This window comes from Eubalaena glacialis, chromosome 5 (assembly GCF_028564815.1).
Source record: "Eubalaena glacialis isolate mEubGla1 chromosome 5, mEubGla1.1.hap2.+ XY, whole genome shotgun sequence".
NCBI classification, from domain to species: domain Eukaryota; kingdom Metazoa; phylum Chordata; class Mammalia; order Artiodactyla; family Balaenidae; genus Eubalaena; species Eubalaena glacialis.
The window spans coordinates 64916269-64933900 of NC_083720.1; the positions used below are offsets into that span (position 1 = coordinate 64916269).

At 42.0% G+C, this 17632-nt stretch overlaps 1 protein-coding gene across 8 annotated transcripts in view; it reads left to right on the forward strand.

The window, feature by feature from the left end:
- TBC1D1 (TBC1 domain family member 1) overlaps nucleotides 1-17632 on the forward strand; it is a 226826-nt gene that overhangs the window by 182559 nt on the left and 26635 nt on the right. For all 8 annotated transcript variants that reach the window (XM_061192156.1, XM_061192154.1, XM_061192155.1 and 5 more), the window contains 2 exons: nucleotides 7735-7920; nucleotides 13840-14001. In XM_061192156.1, coding sequence (XP_061048139.1) covers nucleotides 7735-7920; nucleotides 13840-14001 — 348 coding nt within the window. The remainder of the gene's footprint in view (nucleotides 1-7734; nucleotides 7921-13839; nucleotides 14002-17632) is intronic.

Consider the following 17632-nt stretch of genomic DNA (forward strand, 5'->3'; position numbering starts at 1 on the left):
GGGCCTGACCATATTCTTCTGTTTGCAGGTGCACCATCTGGTCATTAGCAGAATGGGTCCGTCGTGCATGATAACTGATATTCGCCTGCATGCCTTGTGATGCAGCTCCCTGTACCAGACGTGGCACCCGTCATTTCCACCTGTCTGAATTTTACTTGTCCTTAAAGAACAGCTACCAGTCCCTAAAACCTGATGCTGATAAGAAGGATAGCTGACATTTTGTCGAATGCTTGCTATGTGCCAGGCTTATCTTTTTTTCCACATGTTTGCCTAATTAATGCTCACACTAATCCTCTGAGAGGCACTAGAATGCAGATTTTGCAGATGAGGATACAGGTATAAGGTGTTCAAACCACCTGTTTGAGGTTAAGTAGCTAGATGAGTGGTGGAGCAGGGATTTGATCGCAGGTATCTGGCTCCAGGGCCTATGCCCTTGACCTGATACACAGGAGAAATTCATTTTCTTTGCTGAACTTCTAGAATATTTTCTTTGTATTTCTCAGCAGTTGTGTACTTCTCCCGATCACCCTGTTTGAAATTTGAGGGACTGTGGCATATTCATATCTGGATTTCTAGCAGCAGGTGAAAAAAACTTAAAAATATTTCTTTTAAAAAAAGAATGTTATTATTTAAAAATTCTGTTTTCCTATAGCTAGACCATCATATAATGCAACTGTAGAAAAATAGCAAGGTTCTTGTTTTTGGGTTATTTTCCATAAAACATCCAAAGTAGAGTAGAGTGTAGAGAGATCTCGGGTAAATGAATCTGTTTGTTCGTGACTTTCCATGTGCCTCTGCTGTTTCCCAGGCACGGGATACGGCAGGGACTGCAGAGATCTCTGCTCTCCTGGCATCTGTGTTCCATTGTAGTATAGGTAAAGTTTGCACTTTGTCAACAGTTTGACAGCATTCATTAGAGGACTGCCTGTTTCTTTCTTAAATCTACACATTCATTTTACTTTGTTTTTTTAAGAAATTTTCTTCAGCTGTTGGTAACAACAGATGCTGCAGATGTTAATCCCTGCTGTTGTTAACTTTTCTCCAGAGATTTAATGTTCAGTTTTAATTCTTGTTTCCAAGGTCTATTCATGTCGTTCAAACAGAAGTTTGAGAATAACTGGAATTTTAAACGTTTTCTTTTTCTTTTGGCATGGGAGACCAGGATTTTTCAGGAGGGATGGCGAGAGTTATAAACTGTTCTGTTGTGGGATAACAGAAAAAAGCGGAATATTGGAGAATAAGGGTCTGTCTCTTCATTTTCTTCGTGGGGCTCCTCTTTCTTACAGGGCAGCTGATGCGTGATTTAATGTCATATCTTTAAAGGGAGGAGAACTGCAGTTCAACCTTGGTATCAGTGTCTTGTGAAAGCATAGGAAAGGAGCCCTGTGTTCCAGGCTTTGCAGAGCCGGAGGCTGGACAGATGTGAGGCCGTGTGCATGTTCCTTTTCCTCCTGCCCTGTCACACCAACAGTGTGATGTCACGCTCTTCCCCACACACGTGTGTGCAGAGAGGACACAGCAGCACAGAGCAGTCGGAGAACAGTTCGGCATCTACGATATTGACACACCAGCAGAGGTCATATTTATGACTCTATTGAGAATGTCACAGCAGTGATTTAGACGCAGGCAGTTGTCTCTTAGGGCCCCTGAATTATGGCTGGTTTAAAAATTCTTAGAACCCACTGAAGGCCATTGTTTCTGAGAGTCTACATAATTTAAGCATTCTACATCCTGTCATTACAGGAGATGTCAGAATAGTAAAAGCCAATCCCAGGCTGACCTGTTCCTGCAACCCTGTGGTTTTGTGGCTTTGCAGACTTTATAAAGCTGTCTGTCGGTGCCTGTGGTCCCCACAGTTGGGGCAGTTGGCGGTGAATGTCATCTCTCACATTTTGCCCCAAGGGACTGGAACCCAAAAGGTGTACGCATTTACAGAGGTTTACAAAGAGGGGTGGGGCAGCCCCCTGCTCAGCCTCTGCTGCACTAAGGCGCGCTCTTCCACCTGAACCTCTAGCTGGCTGCCTCTCAGCAAGAATAGAAGTCGAGGACAGAAGCCAGATCCCCACTGTTGTTCTGGAGAATATTAGAAACAGCAAAGCCTTTCTTAGACCACTGAGCACATCACGTCCTGGGTACATATAAGAGACTCAACAAATACTAGTGTAAATGGCTTAGGAATGATCCAAGTTAAAACAGTGAACATATTATTAGAACAAGGTTCTCAGTCAACAGGTGTCCAACATTTTCACGTTGGTATCCTCCCCCTGCCGCTCCATTCAACCCCCTGCGTACATGAGTACACATCTCATAAGACTGCACCCCAAACACGTATGCACACGCATGTGTGAAAGAGGACTGATCACAAAGCTATAGCCTTGTCCCAAATCTGGGTCTTTTGGCATTGATAAGATTAGCCAGGCCACATTTAGAATAAACAGATATTTAACTATCCCCCTTTTGTAAATTACTAACTACTTTGTAACTAGGCTACTCTTAATATGAACAAAAGATAGTATATTTTTAAAAATTGTTAATTATAGACTATAACATCCGTAATTGTTACCACATAAAATAAACTTGGGCAAAGGGGATATATTTTACCCCTTCCCAGGGTTTAGGAGAGAGGAAGTGATGGGTATTTTATTCTGATTCAGGTTCTCACTGGGGATGATTTTGTTCCCCCTTCTCCCCAGGGGACATTTAGCAATGTCTGGGCATTTTTGATTGTCGCTGCTGGCATGGGCGGATATTATTGTCATCTAGTAGGTAGTGCCCAGGGATGCTGATAAACATGCTACAATGCACAGAACAGTCCCCCATGACCAAGAATTAGCCAGCCCAAAGTGTCAGTAGTGCTGGGATAGAGAAACCCTGCTGTAAATTGTTAGGTTTATTTGCTGACCTTTACCGTGGATTAGCCTTTATTTAGTTAATTCAGAGGTGAAATTAACACCAGTGCTCCTAATCCATCCTTGTATTCTGCAAGGGGCCTTGGTACCCTGACCAAGATTGGGATGAGCTCTGACCATGTGTGAAGGCCTGAATTCAGGCAGCTGACAGCAGCATTTGGACTGGGTTCTAGCAGTCACAGCGAAAGAAAACGAAGAGCTGTCATGATAATAAGTACATAAGGTTACGTGAGGGAGTGAAGACTAAAAATGTGATGTGGAGCCCACCGTTCGGAGTATGTTTTGAGACCAGCTATGGTGGCATCACCTGGGAACTTAATGGAAATGCAGACTCTCAGGCTTCCCTCAGACTGAGTCAGAATCTGCATTTCAGCACGATACCCACGTGATGTTTGTGCATCTGGAAGTTAGAGGCACTGGGTAAAGCGTTTTTTACTTTGGAGGAAAATATACCTTGGTTCAAATTGTGGCTCTGACTCTTAGCAGAGGTGTGATCTTGGCTGTGTTACAAAACCTCACTGCACCTTAGTTATTTCGGCTGTAGAAAGGGGATAACATCACCTATCTCATGAGGTGGTTGTGACAGTCAGACAGGCTTATCTGTGCCGAGGACCCATCACATGGTAAGAGCTCAACGAACTGAGCCATGATTAATAATAAGAAAAAGAAGGCGAAAGTAGAAGAACCCTAGGGAGGCAGTTTATGTCTTAAACCTCGCAGTCGTCATCACCAAACAATGCTTGGACTCTTTGCAGATCTAATTTCTCTGAATAGGAAAATAGCAAAACCTGGAGCTTCATAAGCTTCTATAGACTGTGGTTCTTGTCATCAGCTTAGTTGGCAGAGAGTAAGTAGATCCGGGGACCAAACAGCCAGAACTCCTAGACGTGTTCCATCAGCCCAGCCTGAGGCACAGCTGCTCTGTTTATTGCTCCGCAGTTTGAAAGTTAACATGGTAGGAATTTTCAAGACACTCGGGAGGAGAAAGGCTGAGGCAGACAGGAAAGATGCAGTTTGAGGAAGGAGACTAGGAGAGATGAGCCCTCGTCTTACTGGCAGGGTTTAAGAATGGGAAGGAGTCTCCAGATTAAGTCCACCCGACGCTCTGTTGACGGGACGGTCCCTGGGTTCTTTCTGTTATACACGTGAAGGTCCGTTGAAATGCTTCTCTAACCACCGCTCCTGCGCCTGCCACATTGGCCCCGACAGCTCACAAGAATCACTTTTTGGGAACAAGAATCTTTTACGAACCAGAGGAAGTGTAAATACTTCCAGTATGAGATAAAGCAGAACTTGAATCATAACTGCAGGGTCCAGCAGAGTTTCAACAGCCAAGATGGTAAAAGAGGAAAACAAAACAAAAACAAAATGAAGGGAAAGGGCTCAAGTAGAAGACTTCAAGCTGCAGAGTAAGATTAAATAAGAATACTGACTAAAGTTCCTTTTGAAAAAGGGATTAATTTAGACTATATTGTGTTCAATAGTGAGTAATCCTGAGTATACAGGTTGTGAGGGGTGATTTGTCTTCTGAGTGTTTTGCAAGAGAACATTTTTTAATCTTTGATTTAAATCAGAACAGGTTTGCATTTTCTTTAATTTTTTAATTATAAAAATGTTTATTATCACACATTTAGAAAATACAGGAAATACAAAGAAGAACTTCAAGCACACCAAACCCAGTACCTACCTATCTCTTCTTTTTTTTTTTTTTTTAATACCTTGGTATTTTCCCATGTTTTGTTTTCAATTATTTATTTATTTATTTTTGGCTGTGTTGGGTCTTCGTTTCTGTGCGAGGGCTTTCTCTAGTTGCGGCAAGCGGGGGCCACTCTTCATCACAGTGCACGGGCCTCTTACTCTCGCGGCCTCTCTTGTTGCGGAGAACAAGCTCCAGACGCGCAGGCTCAGTAGTTGTGGCTCACGGGCCCAGTTGCTCCGCGGCATGTGGGATCTTCCCGGACCAGGGCTCGAACCCGTGTCCCCTGAATTGGCAGGCAGACTCTCAACCACTGCGCCACCACGGAAGCCCTACCTATCTCTTCTTTTATTCAACAATTATTTATCAAGCATCTGCTGGGTGCCAGGGACTGCTTGGTGTTGGACAGACCCCTGTCGACAAGGTGGCAAGGTTCTAGCCTTCTCAGAGCTTACAATGTTGAGTGACTAAATTTTGATGCGTTTCCTTCCAGTATTTTTTTCTGTGCCCTTAATGAATATGTGTTAGCAAACAATAAGAGCTAATGTTCACTGTATTACTGTGTGTTGGACCCTGTTGTAGGTGGTTTGTATGGTATGTATTAACTCAGTCCCTATAACACCACTATGAGGGAGGTGCTGTTATTCCCACTTAACAGATTGGGAAATTGAGGCACAAAGAGGTTAAGCAACTTGCTGAAGATCACAAAATCCATAAATGCAGAGTCTTGATTAAAAACCAGGCAGCCAGGCTCCAGAGCCTGACCTATTAATCATGGAACTGTACTGCCTCTCATAATACTTATAAAATTGAGATCATACAATATAGACAATTTTAATTCTTGCTTTTATATTGACCATTACATGTGAGCATCCTCCTGTAACGTGTATAAACGGTCTATTTCTTACCTCCAAAAGAAGTAGAATTTTAATTCGTTTAACAGGGTCATAATGAAATAAACATAAATAAAAATGTGATGATAAGCATTTAAATGCTTACAGAGATTATAAGGCATTCTTAATGTCTTATCATTTGTATGAAAATCCTGTACTTTCAAGAGGAGTTAAGATGGACAAGTTACATTAGGAAATTAAACATTTTGTAGTTTGTACTTGATTTCATAGCAGGAAAACAAACCCAGCTTTAGATAAAGAGCAATGGTGATGACTGTTCTATAAATTAGTCATAACATGGAATTGTGTTGGAGCTGTTGAATGGAAGAGGTAGTGTATTGTCTTACAGGAGGGTTGTGAGACTCAGGTTGCCTGAGCGGGGCTTTTCACGGCATGTGTTAAGAATGCACTGTGTCAGATGAGGTCCACTTGTATGGGAACTTCGCTAGTTTCATAGTGAACCAGTGGGATGGTCTCTGTGCGTGTCCGTAAGGTATTAGTGAGATACAACAACACTGTACCAGCAGCAGAGTGTCTGCAGTTGGGAAAGGCACAAATTCCTGAACTGTAAAGAGGTTTCAACTAAGAAATAGAAATTTGAAAATTGATGGCATAGGAGACATTTGAATAGTAGGCATATCTAAATTGGAGGGCTATCTACAGAAAGCATGAACTTATACATTGTCTCACCCTGGGCAAATTACTTGGCTTCTCTGAACCATAGTTTTCTCTTCAGGCTAATACTTGCCTTCTGGAGTTGGCATCAGGATGAAATGAGTCTGTCCATATAAAACACCTGGCTTGGTGCCCAGCACTTGGTAGAGGATTTATTAATGGTCACTGTTACTCTTGGCTGTTAAGTAAGTTTTAATCTTTTTTAAAAACACCTAGCCTTATATACAACACAGTGGTTAAGAATGTACGTAAAAGCCAGACTGCTTGGGTTCCAACCCTGGCTTTACGATTTTCCAGCTTTGTGGCACTGGGCAAGGCACGTAAACTCCTGTGCTTTAGTTTGCTTCTCTTTAAAACTGAATAGTTACCGTACGTACATGTTAGGGCGGTTGAGTGTTAAATAAACTATTATATATAAAACCCTCAGAACAGTCTGGTATAAAGCACTGTATGAATGTTTGCTGTTGTTATCAATAATACACTCATTAACTCAGAAGAAGATAAAGTATTATACCTTACAAAGTGGTATCTTTGAACATTTCCTCAGCTGATGCGACTTTTGCTTACTATTTGATGTATAATTTGTTTGATGTTTGTGGCTCAGGTGTAGTTTTTTCAATGCATATTAAAACTTGATTTTTAAATTTGCTGATATCATTGTGTAATATCTGAATGAGCAGAATTTTCTGATCAGGCACTATGTTTAAATATAAATTTTTATTGAAAAATGACCATTCTGGATGTGGTATATATGTGTACAATGGCATACTATTCAGTCATAAAAAAGAATGAATTTTTGCCATTTGCAGCGACACGGATGGACTTGGAGGGCGTCATGCTAAGTGAAATAAGTCAGACAGAGAAAGACAAATACTGTATGATCTCACTTATGTAGAATCCAGAAAATACAACAAACAAGTGAATATAACAAAAATGAAGCAGACACACAGATAGAGAACAAACTAGTGGTTATCAGCGGGGAGGGGGAATGAGGGGGAAGAGGAATAAGGGCTACAAACCATTATGTATAAAATAAGCTACAAGGATATATTATACAACACAGGGAATATAGCCGATATTTTATATTAACTATAAATGGAGTATAAGCTTTAAAAATTGTGAATCACACAGATTAGAAAACAAACTTATGGTTACCAAGGCGGGGAGGAAGAGTGGGATGAATTGGGAGATTGGGATTGACATATATACACTAATATGTATAAAATAGGTAACTAATGAGAACCTACTGTACAGCACAGGGAACTCTACTCAGTGCTCTGTGGTGACCTAAATGGGAAGGAAATCTAAAAAAGAGGGGATATATATATGTATAACTGATTCACTTTGCTGTAGAGCAGAAACTAACACAACACTGTAAAGCAACTATACTCCAATAAAAAAATTTAAAAAATAATTATAAAAATTGTGAATCACTATATTATACACCTGTAACTTATTTAATATTGTACAGCAACTGTACTTCACTTACAAAAAGAAAACAAAATAAGGAGGAAGAAAAGGAGAAAAATGACCATTTTGAAATGTCCTTTTTCCTCCCCAGATTATTCAGAGCTAGGAGAGCTTCCCCCACGATCTCCTCTAGAACCAGTTTGTGAAGATGGACCCTTTGGCCCTGTCCCAGAGGAAAAGAAAAGGACATCTCGTGAACTTCGAGAGCTGTGGCAAAAGGCCATTCTACAACAGATACTGCTTCTCAGGATGGAGAAGGAAAATCAGAAGCTGCAAGGTTGGTTTGCCATTTTTTACATTTAACAGGCCTGATGATGATTTAATTTGTCCTGACTCTAAAGTGAAGTATATCAGACATAAGCGTGTTATTCTTTAAAAAAAAAAAAAAGAAAAAGGCAACGTACTCTAACATACATACATACACACATGCATATTAAATACCTGTTACTTTTCCAAAGCAAAGTTAGTACTTTTCACTTTCTGGAGATTTAATGATAATCTCGCCAATTATATTAAATTAAATCTTCTGAGAGACATCCTTCAAATGTAAGCTTTAACTCTCTTAAAAGTGTTTTTTGTTTTCCTCTTTCTCTCTCTCCCCCTGCTTTGTTCTCAACGGTAGTCTTTGCCTGGTACTAGGTATGAACTGATCCTACCTAAATCATTAAAGTTCATAACCTCACTCTATGTGCGTTTTTAGTGAGTGGCAGGTAACCTGAAAAATAGAGAACTAGACTTCAAGTTAGCTGAGCTCTACCTGTACTGATATCAAGGTTTTCTAAGGACAGACTCATTTAATCCTGGTGACAGCTCCAGAAGACAGGTGTAGCCCGAAGGGGAAACTAATGCTCAGAGAAGCCCAGGGTTATGTTAGTGTCAAAATAAGCCATGAACTTTGAAAGTTTAGACTCTGTTCATTTACTGTTTCCATAGTCATTTGAACCAATAAATATTATTTGCAAAGTAGCTAAGGAGCTGAGTTTTATGTACCCTGGGTGGTATACTGCAAAGAGCACGGGTCTTGGAGTACAGAGAGCTGCCTGGATATAAAATAAGGAGGATTTTGGTTGGGAAATCTGGACATACTCTTTAAAAGGGAGGCTGTACAAGTAGTACATGCTGGCCCTGTCCAGAGCAGTTTTGGAATTAACTTCCTCCTTGATTGCAGATCTTCATCTTTTATTGTGATGTTTGTATAGAGCTGAAAGTTAAGACACCAAATCTGGTGAATAAGGTTCATTGTCCATATAAGTATGTCATCTTTGACCAAAAACAAGAGTCAAGTACAAAGTAATAAGACCTTTTGATAAGAGAGTAGTTGAGCAGTTGGAATTGTCTACTTATGGGTGTAGTGGGCTCTCCAGTGCCCAGTATTGAAGCTGAGAGAGACAGCTTATCCCATGAGGCTGCTATGGAAAGGGATGCCATGGTGAGGGGAGTTTAGAGCAGTGAATGCTAAGTTTTCTTCCAAGTCTATTTTTCTACCATTTTCTTGTATGTTCTTGAAGGTAATTCTAAAAGCAGATGTCTAAAAGAGATTTAATAGTGATGGCATCGCTGAGTGTTCCATCGACTAAATGACAGCTTTGGAGCACAGCGCTTATAATCATGTGTATGTTGGTGGGGATTTTTGTTGAAAAGTAAAAAGGCACTTATATTCATCATGTAGGTCGTAAACCTTAAACCTTAATGCTTTTCCTGGCCAGTCTTCTTGCAGATGGCAGCTACGGAAAATCAGGACGTAGTTCTAAAATGGGAAGGATGCTGGCTGGCTTCTTGGGACTGTTGGGAGGAATCGTGACTGTAACTGATTAGACAAGATCAGATTGCCACAGTGGCAAAGCTTTTGTAAAGCCGTGTAAATGGTGACCAGGCAGACTAGAATGGGCAGGGAAGGGTTTCCTAAGGTACCTGGAACACCTTGCCCTTGTTCACTAGCCCTTGCCAGCATCCTCATTTGCTGCTTCCTTGTTTCATCCAGCAGAGTTCTGTCCTGTGTGGTCTCTTATTTTTACTGTTTGAATTTATTCCTCTCCTTAGCTCTGTAAAGTCCAACATATGCTTATCTTGGTGGCGAAAGCATAATAAACTTGCTAAATATCATTTAGGAAGCATTGCGTCGGTGTGTGCAGTACCTGTATTGCTGAGAAAAATAATCAACAATAAGAGCCTGATCATGAATGGCCTAAAAACATTTAGTCAGTTTTGTTGGGGTGGCATGGGGAGCACAGAATCATTAAATACAGAAGCAAGATTTGACAAGAACCAACCAGGAGTGCACTAGAGAGGCAGTCATTTTATCGCCTTTTTTTTTTTTTCAGTTACTTTTAAAGGAAGGTTAAATTGCAGCTGGAAGTGGCTCTTGCAGTTGATCAAGAATTCAGGCTGAATTGCGTGCTTTTTGGGAAAGAAATGAGAGGAGCATATAGGAGGAGGTTCTTCCTATGGTTAAGCCTTTTTCCTGGCATTTGAATATATGGATCAAATATTTATTACTATTCCGGGAGCACTGCATTCAAGAAAGAATCAAACCACGTCATCTAAATCTGTTGCACTTCATTGTAGACCATTGGAAGCTGAATTGTGATTTCCTCAAAAGTTAAACAGCTAATTTTCAGTGGTGTTGGGACTGAAATGCATGGCCTCTCTCCCGGGCCCTCAGTCCTCTGCAGCACCCTCTGCAAGGCCGTTTCCCCCGTTATAGATGATGATGGAGCAGCCTGATGCAGGACAGCAGGGTGACTCACCACAACCATGGGTTTTGGTCAGCACTATATTGCTTATTGGACTGAGTCATATAATTTAATGTTGCAGATACTACATCGGCATAATGATAACACAGTGAATTTTGAGTTTTAATTGATTATCATTGAAGATATTTTTAAAAGATATTTTCCTAGTTAAACAAATACTACATGTTGGTTATAAAAAAAAAAAATTAGATATTGAGTGCAGTTTTTCTAAAATCTCTACAAGTTTGGGCATCATTTAATTACTGAGACTCCCAGCCTCTTAGCCTTCCTTCCCTTTCTAAGTTTTCAAGAGATGGTGGCAGTTGGAAGAGCATTTTGTCCGTGAAGGCAGCTGCTAACAGAGCAGAACTGGGGCAGGCAGCCACAGCACACCCTGTGCGGTGACATAATCAGACCTGAACATTATTAGTCTGCAGTCCAGGTTGTAGCTCACATCCACGTTAAACGGCGATTAGATGACTCTTTTGCAAAGTTACATTTTGATCTCATTTAGTCCTGGTTTCTCCTAGCCCCAGAGACTCTTAAACATGGGTTTGCAGACACTTATTTAATAAAAGAGTTTGGTCTTGTATCTCAAGTTCTCGCCTTAGAGCCTTGATGTTTGTTGTGGGGTTGTACCATCTGCCTTGCTTGATAAGGCATTTTGGAGGCCACTGGTTTTAGGGAGCAGTGTTGTCAGGATACTGAAACGGCAGGCTGTTGCTTGGGCCAACAGCAAAATACACAGCTTAATAAGCCTTTTCAGCTGCATTTTCTGGCCAGATATTTCTGTTCTGTTGACTTCAGAGTAGGTTCCTCTTGTTGCTTTCTGGGCTCTTTAGTATCCGGACGTGCTCACAGCAGAATTCACTGCCAGAGAAATGTACATTTGGCCCCAAGAGCCTTGCACTGCTTACAGTCACTGTTTGGCAGGGCTGGCCCTGAACCTTATGTGCCACAAGGGTTAGCTCAGCTCTCATGGCATCTACTATGTGTAGATGAGAAGCTGAGAGAAATTGAGGGTTGACATTTAAAAAAAATTTGAACTCCACATACACGCAGGGAATTATTTAGCAGGACCTTGAAAATGTGTTCTTCAAAGTAAGAAGGAAAAGAATAAAGACAGAAGATGAAAAATCACAGAAGATGAGAAGGAGGCAGCAGTAGGCCTAGAGTGTCCTGGCCACCCACCAGCTAGTAAATCACCTTGGGCAAGTCCCTTGCTCACTTTGAATTTCAGTTTTTGTGTCCACGAAGTGAGAGGCTGGACGAGGGATCTCTGCAGCCCTTTTCAGCGCCATCTTTTGATGCGTTTGTACTCTTAAAGGCGGTAACTGGGTCAGTTAAGTACAGAAAGCATGCATAAGATGACTAAGATCTTACTGTCAGGTTAGCATTAGCCAGATTCTTGAGTTATTATCATTTGCTCAATTTCTAATGGGGAAAAAGAAAATATTTCATGTTATCAGCACTTGGTTTGTAACGCAACATTATTTCGATTTTTTTGCTTTTATATTTTTGGTAATTTGTGGAGCACTTGCTAATTAGCAGACATCTTGTAGATGGTTAGTATATTTCATCTCACTTAATCCTCACAGGAGCAACTCAATGAAATAGCTGTAATTCCTATTTAAAAAATAATCCAGGGTGCAAAAATCCTGCACCCAGCACATCCTACTTCTGCGGCCCTGGACAAAATAATGAACCTGCTCAGCCTCGGTCTCCTCCAGAATAAAAGTTGGGGCGGGGGAGTGTATATTTGTGGGATGGGGGGAGAGCAGATTGTGCGAGGTGTGCACTGACTTAGTGTCTCTGGGACTAAGAACAACTCTTCGCCAATAAACTTAGATGAAATGGACAAACTTATTGGAAGGTGCAATTTATCAAAACTGAAATAAGAAGAAAAAGAAGTCTGAATGGCCCTGTATCTATTAAAGAGATAAAATTTGTACTGAGACTCTTTCACACAAAGAAAAGTCTAGGTCCAGATAGCTCCACTGGATTCTGTCAAACATTTAAGGCCCCTAATTGATACATGCCTAGTCTCAGAAAATGTGTAATTAATCACAGCAAGTTCTGCAGTGTGGTGGAGAAAGGCAAGGGGCCCAGGCCCACTTCGCCTCCTGCTTGGGCCTTCGGGGAGGGGCTCAGTCTTCTCATCCAAAGAAACCTGCCTCACAGTGTCCTGAAGATTAGAAAAATGCTACAGATGAACCTATTTGCAGGGCAGGACTAGAGACGCAGATGTAGAAAACGGACACGTGGACACGGGGTCGGGGGGAGGGATTTGGGACAAATTGGGAGATTAGGATTGACATATATACATTACCATGTGTAAAATAGCTAGTGGGAACCTGCTGTATAACACAGGGAGCTCAGCTCAGTGCTCTGTGATGACCTAGATGGGCGGGATGGTGGGTGAGGTGGGAGGGAGGTCTAAGAGGGAGGGGACATATGTATACATGTAGCTGATTCACTTTCTTGTACAGCAGAAACTAACACACATCGTAAAGCAACTATACCCCAATAAAAAAAAGAAAGAAAGAAAGGAAAAGAGAAAAAAGATTAAATGTTACTAAATATAAAGTACTTAAGACATATAGTAAGTGTTTATTATTATCGTAAAGAAGACAAGTTTATCAGCTCTGCAGAAGCCTGTATGTTGGCTTATGCTTAGCTATGTATCCTACCTGCTTTCCCAGTAAACTCACAGTCTAGATCGGAGATATGCTGTGGAATGGATATGGGGGCTGACAATGTTACCACCTTGTCTGAATAGGATTTAGTGGTTTTCGGTGGGAGTGAAGTTGTCAGTTTTAATCCTTCTTAGATCCCCTGCCCCCGGCCCCCGGCCCCCCCAGTTTGGTAATTTAGGTATAATTCTTCTTAATGCAGCTGTAAGCTGAATAAGGTTGGTAGGAAATAATAGCTATCTTCATATATTTGAGGAGATGCCACATGAAAAGGGTAGATTTATTCTGTTCAGCCCCAGGCAGCAGAGATGTGACTAAGGGTAGAAGCTAAAGGAGGTTTGGCTCTAAATAAGAAGGAGCTGTCCTCGGAGAGCCTCTCCTAGTTTAGATGAAGTTTTGTTGAGAGCTCATCATGCCAGGCGCTGGGAATTCTAACACGTAGTTCCTGCCCTTGAGATGTCTCTGGTTAATAGGGCAGCTGTGGAGATGGATAGAATTGGATCGGTGTGGGGTGTATTTTAGCAGTAGAGCCAGCAGAATCCATTGGGGGTGAAGGACTAAGAGGAATCAAGGATGCCTCCTAGGTGTTTAGCTTATTCCAAGATAAGGAAGCTGTGGTGGGGCAGGAGCCGTGTCTTTACCTTGGAACTGTTAAGCTGGCTTGTAGCTGCTTGACGTCTCTGCGGTCGTGATGAGCAGGCAGCCCTGCTGTGAAGTAGGAGACACGGAGCTGTGGTGTTCACTAACGTGCTCTTAAATTGTCTGTCCTAGCCTCTGAGAATGATTTGCTGAACAAGCGCCTAAAGCTCGATTATGAAGAAATCACTCCTTGTCTTAAAGAAGTAACTACAGTGTGGGAAAAGATGCTTACCACTCCAGGAAGATCAAAAATTAAGTTTGACATGGAAAAAATGCACTCGGCTGTTGGGCAAGGTAAGCTTAACTGGGAATCAGTCCAGCCGGCCTCACCCCTCACTGATGACTGGGGAGAAGTATGGAAAAAAAAAGATTTTTAAGTCCAATTTCAGTGGCCATCTCTCTCCTATTTATCATGTCTTTACCTAATCTGTTTCCAGATGTCTTAGTTAATTGATGTGAGTTTCATTACCTTTCATGATTCCTCTTAATTAAATTAACTAAGGAAACAGGAAGAAGACAAAAGAACACCTAAGGGCTTAGTTGCCTACAAACTGGGTAATGATGTGATGATATGCTGAGTGAAATAGTAAACTGACAGTGAATTGTGTGCCTTCTGTCTGGGTGCTCTCGGGAGGTAACATAGTGTCCGGCCCAGACTTCAGGCAGGTAGGCTCGGGTTTGGATTCCAACTCTCCAGTTACTTTGCAGCCCTTGAAATAAAAGATGCTGTGTGGGTAAGAAGGCCTCTCCTCTTAATGAGACCCCTAAGTGACGGAAATAAAGAGATTTATAAACATCCCAAGTTAAAGTTCGATCAAGGTGGCAGGATTTTAGGGTGTCAACTTGGGAGAAGGAGGAATAATTCTAGGGAATTTTAAATAATTCAAAGTTTACTTTGGCTTTAAACGATTTCTCTAAAGGTATCAAGGTGTAGAACTTGATAATCTGGAGCGTACTTTTCTAGGAGTGGGATTGCAAAGAGGCTACCTGAGCAGTTGGCAGTTTGGGCCAGAAGCAAACTCTGCTCACCTTTGACCCAGCACTGCCACGTATAGAAACCCATTCTAGAAATTAATCAGTCAAAAATGTACTGCAGTGGGAAGAGTGTGGATTGTGGCAGTGTTTAATGGCCAAAAAACAAAGCAGAACCCGAAAAACCCCAACCGCGTGACCACACCCATGTCATATTCCTTGAAAATAACGCAGTAGATTTATATTGACTGCAGTAAAAGGTGTCTGAGGTCAGTCGTTAAATGAGAAAGGACAGCATGGCCTCATGTACAGCTGTGTAGCTCCATACGTGTATATGTAGAAAGACATCCTTGACGTGTTTGCAGATACCTGAGTTGTAGACAGGATGGCCATACATCCGGGTTACCCGGCATAGCCCTGCTTTACAAGCTGTCCAGTAATTAATAGCCTTCCTCCCCTTCGCTTTCAAAAGCTTCCTGCTTTGGGTGGTGAATTATATGTTCCCTCTAGTTATGAATGGTTTTTCACTTTCTTCTTTATACCTTCTGTATTTTCAGAAGGTTTGTTTGTTTTTCTCACGTTTAAATAGTGAGCATATTATTACTTCTAAAGTGAGTAAAAATTAAAAAGTATTTATATCTGTGGGGAGGGTGGCTTCTTGCCTGCAGGCCCAATCCACTGCCAGGTTTCTTTCTGGGGTTAGGATTGGAGGCAAAACCGAGCGTGCGGAAGGCTGTTCCAGGTCATTCTTAGCAAACACATTGGCACCGATTTGCATGACCCTTTGTTTTTAAATCGTAAAATCTAAGCTTTCTCTTAAACACCAGAATATGTGGTACTGTCCAGGGACGGCCAGTATTTTTTTCCTCCCAAAAATAAAGGTTTGGTAAGATAATGGGAATGATTTAGTAATAAGGGGAAATTGATCATCTCATAACTTGGGAAATTTCCCAGTTTGACAAAAATATTTTGTGAAAAGCCCCACTATTAATCACTTAACATGCTGACTGTTTTTCAGCCCACATTTGTTTCTAATACAGTGTGAAGTATGAGGTGTGTATGTGTCTGTACATCCCCCCACCCCTCCAGATACATCTCTGAGCAGGAATAGTAGGGAGAAAAGAAACAGAACAGTATAAAGAGGCAGATATCAGGGTGGATTAGTTTCCTGTTGCTGCCATAACAAATGATAACAAAATTGGTGGCTAAAACAACAAAAAGTTTTCTTAGTTCTGGAGGCCAGAAGTCTGAAGTCAGGGTGTGGACAGGGTCGCCCTCGGCCTCTCCCAGCTTCTGGTGGCTGTAGGCACTCCTTGACCGTGGCTGCGTCACTTCAGTCTCTGCCTCTGTCTCTGTGGGCACATCGCCTCCTCTTCTTGTCTTCTCCTCTGTGTGACTCTTTTCTAAAGACATTGTCATTCTGGGTTATGGCCTCATTTCAAGGTCTTTACCTAACTTAATTATCTCTGCAAAGACCGTTTTCCCAAATAAGGTAACATTCACAGCTTCAGGTGATCAGGACGTGGACATACCTTTTTGGAGGTCACCACTCAACCCACTACACAGGGTCATCCAGTTGACTCCGAGTTAAACATTCAGAGAAGGTGTAGGATGTGGTCACAGTTAAGTGTGGCCCTGTGTTTCTCCCATAGTGTAAAACCAAATTACTGACTATACTGTAAGTATTTCCAAGAGATGGCTGAGTGATGCTTTCTAAACAGCTCCTGTGAATCTGTAATAAATGAAATTGACTTTCTGGTTCAAATCCACAAATGATGATTTTATTATTAATTGCCAGGTAGGAACATAAGATATTTCCCCCAGTACCCATCTGAGTAGCAGCTTGTGTGACAGTGAGAACTTTGAGAGAAAACGGCAGTCACTTTCCCTGGGTTGCCAGCAACTAGCTGGGGCACCTCTCCTCAGCAAGGGGCCTCTGTTTCCCCATCTGCACCATGTGGAGTATCATCGCATTTCCCTCCGCAGGTTGTGGGGATGATGTAACGTGTTTAGAATGGTGCCGGCTCCGGGGCACCTCGCAGGCAGTGTTAGCTGCTGCTCTTTCCCGGAGTAGGATCTGCTCTCAGAGACGGCTGGGGGACACTAGCAAACGACCTTCCTGGGTAGGCTCTCCGAGTGGCGGGGAAGGGTACAAAGTGCTCACGTTTTTTTTCTGGATGGAAAGGAAGATTAATCCCTGATTACGAGGCCCCTTTTCTCTGAAGAGCACTCCTCAGAGGTGAGGAGGGTTTGGTGTCTTATCCTGCCGTTTTCTTTGTCCCCCCATTTCCACGTTCGGGCCTTGAAACAGCGGAATCATGAACCCAAGAATTTTGATCCAAAACAGTCACTTTTTCTAATGAGGTTTGACCTGAGTAACATCATTGACTTTAAGAGGACTTTTCTTAGTTTTAGACAACATTTTAAAATTACTTTGAGTATTTAAGTTAATCACGTCTGAAACATTAGGTAGAGGCTCTTAGATCATTTTTCTTGTTTGTAGGTCCATGTTGAATGCCCACCAGGGCATGTTCATGCAGACCGTCCCCTGTGCAGCCTCTGGCCCCTTCCTCCAGCTCACGCTTGCAGAAAGACGTCCAATCAGTATTCCAGAATCTCAGCTTTGATTCGGCTACTCCTTCCCCAGCTCAAAAACATTCAATGGTTCCCTTCAGCTACCAAATAAAGTGCAGGTTTCCTGCCCTCAGTTTTGCCTCTAGTAAAGCCCTTCCAGCCTGACTGCCACCTGCTCCCTCCTGCACGTGCCGTGTGCCCAGGGAGGTCTGTGGAAACGCTCTTGGTTCCCTTCCTCTGACTTGGCTTCTCTCTTCTTTCTCCCACTCTTGAGTCTTGGCACAAGTGAAGGAGTCCAGGAAACCTTGATCTCCTTCGTCCAAACTCACCTCTTTGCATCTATCCCTTCTCTGAGTTCACTTTGTTTTCTTAAACTTTA